This window comes from Carlito syrichta, unplaced genomic scaffold (assembly GCF_000164805.1).
Source record: "Carlito syrichta isolate Samal-C Ts95f unplaced genomic scaffold, Tarsius_syrichta-2.0.1 Scaffold307224, whole genome shotgun sequence".
Lineage (NCBI taxonomy): Eukaryota > Metazoa > Chordata > Mammalia > Primates > Tarsiidae > Carlito > Carlito syrichta.
This window is the reverse complement of record NW_007251320.1, coordinates 257279-264859: the sequence shown is the minus strand read 5'-3', so window position 1 is coordinate 264859 and position 7581 is coordinate 257279. Positions and strand designations below refer to the sequence as shown.

The following is a 7581-nucleotide window of genomic DNA, read 5'->3' as shown; positions in this document are numbered from 1 at the left end:
ACAGTAAACCAAAAAATTAGCTGGGCATAGTGGCACGTGCCTATAATTCCAGCTACTTGGAAGGCTGAGGAGGAAGAATCGCCTGAGCCCAACAGGTCCAGGTTGCAGTGGTCATGAGAGTGCCACTGCACTCCAACCTGTGCGACAGAGTGAGACTCAAAAATATAGAGAGAGGCTGGGCTCGGTGGCTCAACCTGTAATCCCAGCACTTTGGGAGCCCACGGGTTTGTGTCCAGCTGGGCAACTTAGCGAGAGTTTGTCTCTACAATATATAAAAAATGAGCCCAGCAGGCTGAGGCTGTGGTGACTGTGAGCATGCCACTGCACTCCAGCCTGAGTGATGGAGTGAGACTCCAACTCAAAAAATAGAGAGATAGATACATAGATAGATATATATAGGTATATAGATATATAATATATTAAAAATAATAAAACTATAACAAATAAACATAACCACGATACCATATTCCTCCTCAAAATTTTAACAATATCCATTGTTCTAATTTTCCCAGTTGTCTAATTTTGTTTCCACTTGGTAGGTTAAAATTCAGCTCCAAACAAGATCCACATATTGCACTTGCTCTCTCTTTTTTTTTTTTTGAGTCTGGAGTCTCACTCTGTCACCCAGGCTGGAGTGCAGTGGCATGCTCACAGCCACCACAGCCTCAACCTGCTGGGCTCAACAAGCCTTCTGCCTCAGTCTTCTAAGTAGTAGCCCAAACCACAGGCAGGCACCACCATGCCTGACTAATTTTATTTATTGTAGATATGAGGTCTCGCCACATTGCCCAGGCTGGTCTCGAATCCCTGGGCTCAGGCAATCCTCTGGCCTCAGCCTTCCAGAGTGCTGGGATTACAGGCATGAGCCACAGTGCCCGGCTCCCTTTCTTTTTTCATAAAAGGTATTTGTTGAGGAAACCAGGGTGCTTGGAAGACTGAGCTTTGAGGAATGTAGGAGAGCCAAGTGTCACTGTGGGAGAGAAGGATAGAGGATGGCCAGGTCTTTGGGTCATCCCTGTGTGGGAAAAAAGGCAGGATGTGGAGGTCCGACCCCCCACTGGGGAGAAGAGGTGAGCGCTGCTAAAGGGTGGAGTCTGTCCTTGTGCATCCCTGAAACCCCTGTCCCTCAATAGCTGGAACTGAGGGGAGGTGGAAAGATGGCCGGAGCTGGCAGCAGGGCAGATCTGGCTGGTGAGGGGTCTGGCTGCCCACATCAGGCTGGAGGAAGGGCAGGGCCTGAAGTGGGCCTGGAGGGAACAGGATGTCTGTGTTGGGGAGGGAGAGGACAGTGCCAGTTCCTGGCCGCTCCTCCTCCCTGCCGGGCTGAGTCCCAGGAGCCCCTCCCTGTCCTCCCAGCTACAATCCACACTGGGACCGGCCATAAGCTCCCTTCACGATGCCGGTGATCAGTGGTCCAGACCCCTCGCTCTGCCTTCTCCTCCTGCTTCTGGCCCCCCACATCCCTGAGGCGGGGTGTCCTCCTCGACACAGGTTTGAGTACAAGCTCAGCTTCAAAGGCCCAAAGCTGGCATCGCCGGTGGCTGGAATACCCTTCTGGAGCCATCACGGAGGCAAGTGGCAGGGGTGGGAGCCAAACATGCCAGGGGCCCCTCTGGGTGTGTGACCGGGTGGGCAGTGGGTCTGCCAGGACGGGGCAGGGCCTGGAGCAGACAGTGCCAGGGGCCCCAGGACCCCTCCAAGGCTTGTCTCCTGCTCCACTCCACCTGGCTCAGTTTCTCCTCTGTCTCTCTGCCTCTCCTGGGACCCCTCCCCTTCCTCTGCCCCTTGGACCTGTGAACACACACACACTGCTCACAGGTGAAGTCCCAGCCACACAGAAACAGGGTGACATGGACCAGTGCAAATCTCCCCTCTCCTGGCTCCATGCTATTGGGTTTGAAGTTGTCCATGACAATTGATGGACTTCTTGGAGGGGGCATCCTCATGTCCAGCTGGGTGGGCACTACCTTCCCTGTATGTTAGGTCTACCCACCTCAGAGTCAGGCCTCCCATCAAGCAAAGCAAAGAAAGAAAGTAGATCAGCTGTGTATTTCAGTCCATGAAATGTCAGTTCTGAGAAATGGCATGATTCTTGACTGAGGCCAGGACAAAATACCCCTGTAGGATGGCAGCCCCTGTCAGCAGGGTCTTGTTCCCAGTACCCCTTCACAGAGGCATAGGAGAGGGCTGTTTGTCACAGCACCAAGCTGGGCCCTGCCCTGGGGCCAGGGTGACTAGGCCTGTACAACACTCACTACTTTGGGCCTTGTTTAGTCTGGGGTATCACAAATCACGCAGGGGAGCAGAGGCGCATTCTCCAAGATCACCCAGTGATGTGTTCATTGTCCATAACTCTTTTTTTTTTGAGTCAGTGTCTCACTTCTGTTGTCCAGGCTGGAGTGCAGTGGCATACTCACGGCCACTACAGCCTCGACCTGCTAGGGTCTGGTGATCCTTCCACCTTAACCTTCCAAGTAGCTGGAACTTTAGGCATGCACCACCATGCCCAGCTAATTTTTCGACTTACTGTAGAGATGAGGTCTCACTAAGTTGCCCAGGCTGGTCTCAAACACGTGGGTTCAGGCAATCCTCTCACCTCAGCTTCCCAAAGTGCTGGGATTATAGGCATGAGCCACCACATCCAGCCCATTCATCCTTTTACCAGACTCCAGAAGCACAGGTGGAGTCAGGCCCAAGGAGGAACCCATGTCTAGGGAGAGATGCCACAAGCAGTTGCAGCAGGCCGGAGGCACAAGTGTGGTAGGCACTGACAGTGCTTGCCTCTTGCAAGTCGCTTCAGGGGCAGTGGCAGCTTCCAAGGGCCCCAGACTTCTGGCCTTGCAGTCTCTGGGCCTCCCTGCCCCTTCCCCCACTTCCCTGCCTGGTGTTTGCAGGGTAAATAGCCTGGATTAGCAGCCTCCGGAAAGTTCTGGCAGGGTCTCCTGGCCCTATGCCAGGTTCCAGGTTGGCAAGCTGGAGGAGTGGAAGCCAACTGGAGGGCCTTTGATTTCCCTTCCCCCAGTTCCTGCCAGGTCTTCCTCAGTTTCTCTCCCCGTTCCTCTCTCCTATCACACAGGGCTCCTTCCTCCCCACCTCCCCCGACCAGTGATGATTGTCACACACACTCCATCCTGCGTCTTCCTCACTGTCCTGTGGGCCAGTTTCCAGCCCTGCACCTTTGCTTTCATTCTTTCCTCACCTTGGGATGCCCCGAGGTCCTTTCCACCAGGAAGCCCGTCCTCATTTGACCACAACCCGGAGTCCTGAACCTTCCCGTGGTTTCTTTCTCCTAAAGTGCTCTCCTGTGTTCTGTGGTCCCAGGTACTTCTTTTCCCTCACAAGCCTCAGCTTCCTCACCTGAGGAATCGGAAGGGTTAGACACAATCTCTCTCGTGATAAAGCTTGCACTTTGGAGTCAGATGGAGCTGAATCCCACCCCACTCAGGTTCTTCAACTGTTTTATAAAAACAGACTACGTAGACTGTGGCGAGGCTTCACTGAGGCGGCAGGCAGTGCTGGCATTCATTGGCCTTCCCTGCAGAGGACCCTCCAGCTGTGCAGGGCTCTGACTCCCACTTCCCCATCCATTCCTGCGTCTGACCAGCCAGCCTGTTATCTTTTAATTTTTAAAAATTATATGAGCCGGGCTTGGTGGCTCAGCCTGTAATCCCGTGCCTTTGGGAGGCTGAGGTGAGTGGATTGCCTGAGCCCGCGGGTTCGAGACCCGCCTGGGCAACTTGGCGAGACCTCATCTCTACAATAAATCAAAAAATTATTAGCCGGGCGTGGTAGCACGCACCTGTAGTTCCAGCTACTTGGAAGGCTGAGGCGGAAGGATCGCCGGAGCCCAGCAAGCAGGTCGAGGCTGCGGTGGCCGGGAGCGGCCACTGCACTCCAGTCTGGGCGACAGAGTGAGACTCCAACTCAAAAAAATAAAAAATAAAATAAAGTAAAAATTATATGGGCCAGGCGCAGTGGCTTATGCCTATAATCCCAGCACTTTGGGAGGCCAAGGTGAGAGGACTGCCTGAGCCCATAGGTTCTAGACCAGTCTGGGCAACTTGGCGAGAACTCATCTCTACCATAAATGAAGAAAAATTAGCCGGGTGTGGTGGCGTGTGCCTGTCGTTCCAGCTACTTGGAAGGTTGAGATGGAAGGATTGTCTGAGCCCAGCAGATTGAGGCTGTGGTAGCTGTGAGCGAGCCACTGTACCCCAGTCTGGGTGACAGAGTGAGACTCCTACACACACACACACACACACACACACACACACACACACACACACACAAATTATATGATTTTTAGAGACAGGGTCTTGCTCTGTTGCCTAGGCTGGAGTACAATGGTGCAATCATAGCTCACTGCAGCCTCGAACTCCTGGGTTCAAACCATCCCCTTGCCTTGGCCTCCCAAAGCGCTGGGATTATAGGTGTGAGCCACCACACCTGGCCCAGCCCGTTAATGGCCTTGGGGCTGTCTCCTTCTTCCTCCTGGAGCCCAGGCCAGGCCAGTGAGAGAGAGCCATGGGGTGCAGGGGTGGAGTGACACAGCTGGGGTCCTGAGCCTCCCCGGTCTGCAGACGCCATCCTGGGCCTGGAGGAAGTGCGCCTGGCGCCATCCCTGAGGAACCGGAGTGGTGCTGTGTGGAGTAAGGCGCCAGTTCTCTTCTCTGCCTGGGAGGTGGTGGTGCAGATGCGGGTGACCGGGCCAGGGCACCGGGGAGCCCAGGGCATGGTGAGCAGCCCCTCCCAGACCTGATGGGGGATGGGTCAGGGAGGCAGGTGGTGACCCCTGGGGTCCCAGTACCCTGCAGGGATCCCTGAGCTGAGGGGCTGGGGACCTGCAGGCTGTGTGGTACACCCAGGACAGGGGCCGAGTGGGCCCTGCCCTGGGGGGGCCGGCCTCGTGGGACGGCATTGGGATCTTCTTGGACTCCTCAGCCAAGGACACCCAGGTGAGTACTGGCCTCCTGTCCCCCCATGCCCTCAACCTCTCTCCTGTGCCCACGGCTCACACCGATTGTCACCTCTCCCACAGGACAGCCCTGCCATCCGCGTGTTGGCCAGTGATGGGCACATCCCCAACGTGCAGCTTGGGTAAGGGCCTGTCTGGGCTAACCTCAATCCCATTCCTGCTCTGTGGCAGGCTGGGCAGGTACCCACACCACCCACCTGTGCCCCGACCCAGCCTCTGGTAGGGACCCGCCCCTCCTGATGGGGCCATCCTTGCCACCTCTCCCACACGGAGCTCATAGCTGGCTGCCTGTGACTCAGTTCACCCAACCCGACAGCCCCTGGCGAAATGACACAGGCTGGGCTCTGGGACAGGTATCTTCCCTCCCGTGACCTAACTCCCAACACCCTCGATAATTGGGGATATTAGTCCCATTAACAAGTAAGGACGCTGGGGCCCAGAGAGGTGAAATGACCTGCCCGAGGTCACACAGCTGTGTGCCCAGCTGAAACTTGAGCCCAGACTTGCCTGAGGAGGATCCATGCCCATCCCTGCACTAGCTGCCCCCTCCCCTTCCCTGGATGACATGACTTCTGTCCCTCCCCAATTGGCTGCCACTCAGTAGCTGGGCCGGTTTGCCAGTGTCTCTCAGTGTATTTTCTCGGGCTTGTAACAATTAGGACAATTGCCAGCGCTTGGGAGCTGAGCTCACTGCACCCAGGCCAGCACCAGCCCTGACACCACTGTCCTAGTAACCCTTATAATGCTGCTATGAGGTGGCTGCAATTACCATCTTCATCTTAAAGGTGGGAACACAGAAGTTTGAAAAGATGCAATCATCTGCCCGAGGCCACACGGCCCAGAGTGCAAACCCAGGCAGCCACCCAGCGCTGGCCCCACTGGCAGGTGCTCCAGTGGGAGCCGCCCGCTGGGTCCCAGTGTCTGTGCCTGTGGGCCCAGAGACACTCAGGGCTCACACTCTTCTCCTAACACCCAGAGCCTGCAGCGCCACCCCATGGCGGAAGTGGGCTGTCACACTGTCCCTGGCCACCAGGACGTGCCCTGTAGTCTGTCCTGAGTATGTGCTGCTCCTGGCTGAGGTTTGGCACCAGGGAGGGAAAGAGAAGGCTTGGGTACCCAGAGGCACAGGGGGGCATGGTGTAAGGGAGAAAGGATGATAGGATGAGAAGGAAGGGAAGCAGGAGGCCCCTGCCTCTTCTGTAAACTCCAAGTCCCAACACTCTACCAGGCAGGACTTGCTTCTCTCTTCTGGTAAGGGAGTAGGCTACAGCAAGAGAGACCCAAGCTAGACAACAGGGATAAATCCCATAAAGCTCAGCCAGTGAGGAGGGGGTGCAACCGCAGGCCTGGGCAGGGCAGCTTCTGAACTGCCCTCGTTGGCCAGACCTGGAGTCCTGGGTGGCCCAGCTGGATACCAAGTGAACCCACAGGGACGGAGCCAGCCAGGTGCTGGGTTTCTGTCGTCGGGACTTCCGGAATCGGCCATACCCCTTCAGAGTGCGGATCACCTACTGGGGGCAGAGACTTCGTGTGAGTCGCCTCTCTTGCTCCTGTGGGGCCTGCGGGTAGGAGTGCAGAGGCCAAGGCTCGGAGCCACAGGGCTGCTGCATGAGAGCCCATGGCCCTAGCAGACTCGTGCCTGGGACATCACGTGGGGTCCCTGGCACATAGGAGCCCACATGTGCCCCTACACAGATCCTGACACTCACCCCGAGACACGCATGTAAGGGCCACATGAGACCAGGAGGGCAACCAGGCCATTCCCATACCAAGCCCCAGGGCCGGCTGCCCTCCAAGCCGGGGAGCCCATGAGTCACAGACGGGGCTGATTCCCCGCTGTGGGGGTCGTGCCCTCTATGCCCCTCAGGTGTCTCTGAACAGTGGCCTCACTCCCGGCGATCCAGATGAGGTCTGCGTGGATGTGGGACCACTGCCTTTGACCCCTGGAGGTTTCTTTGGTGTCTCAGCAGCCACTGGCACCCTGGCAGGTAAGAGTCTCACTAGGCAGGTCAGAATGGCAGGCAGGGGTGGGGGGCGGGGAACTGATGAGTCAGCCTGAGTGTGTATACCTTCTCAAGAGCACTGGGCTTGGTGTCAGCCATGTCCTCACCACATCACCTGGGCAGGTCATGAGTCCTCCCTGGACCTCCATTACCAGCGGGAGGAGTCACATCGGCCTCGAAACTCTCAAATGGGCTAAAACAAGAAGGTTTTCTTCCAGTATTAGCCCCATAAGTGCCCCTAGCTGGGAGCTGTGGGGCAGGGGGAAGAGGGACAGCTAGGAGGAACACTTAGAGAAATGGAGCAAGCTGGGCTCGGTGACTCAGCCTGTAATCCCGCGCTTTGGGAGGCTGAGGTGAGTGGATTGCCTGAGCCTGCGGGTTCGAGACCCGCCTGAGCAATTCGACGAGATCTCATCTCTACAATAAATCAAAAAATCAGCCAGGCATGGTAGCACATGCCTGTAATTCCGGCTACTCGGAAGGCTAAGGCGGAAGGATCGCCGGAGCCCAGCAGGTCGAGGCTGCGGTGGCCAGAAGCGGGCACTGCACTCCAGTCTGGGCGACAGAGTGAGACTCCAACTCAAAAAAAAAAAAGAGAGAAAG

General features: G+C 56.5%; 1 protein-coding gene across 1 annotated transcript in view; it reads left to right on the top strand.

Annotated features, from left to right (window-relative positions):
• Positions 1-1395: 1395 nt before the first annotated feature.
• The window catches only part of LMAN1L (lectin, mannose binding 1 like), a 16926-nt gene continuing 10740 nt past the window's right edge, over positions 1396-7581 (top strand). The window contains exons 1-6 of the mRNA XM_008064208.2: positions 1396-1571; positions 4581-4735; positions 4848-4955; positions 5039-5097; positions 6406-6505; positions 6843-6963. Of these exons, the coding sequence (XP_008062399.1) occupies positions 1397-1571; positions 4581-4735; positions 4848-4955; positions 5039-5097; positions 6406-6505; positions 6843-6963 (718 nt within the window). The 5' untranslated portion in view covers position 1396. The remainder of the gene's footprint in view (positions 1572-4580; positions 4736-4847; positions 4956-5038; positions 5098-6405; positions 6506-6842; positions 6964-7581) is intronic.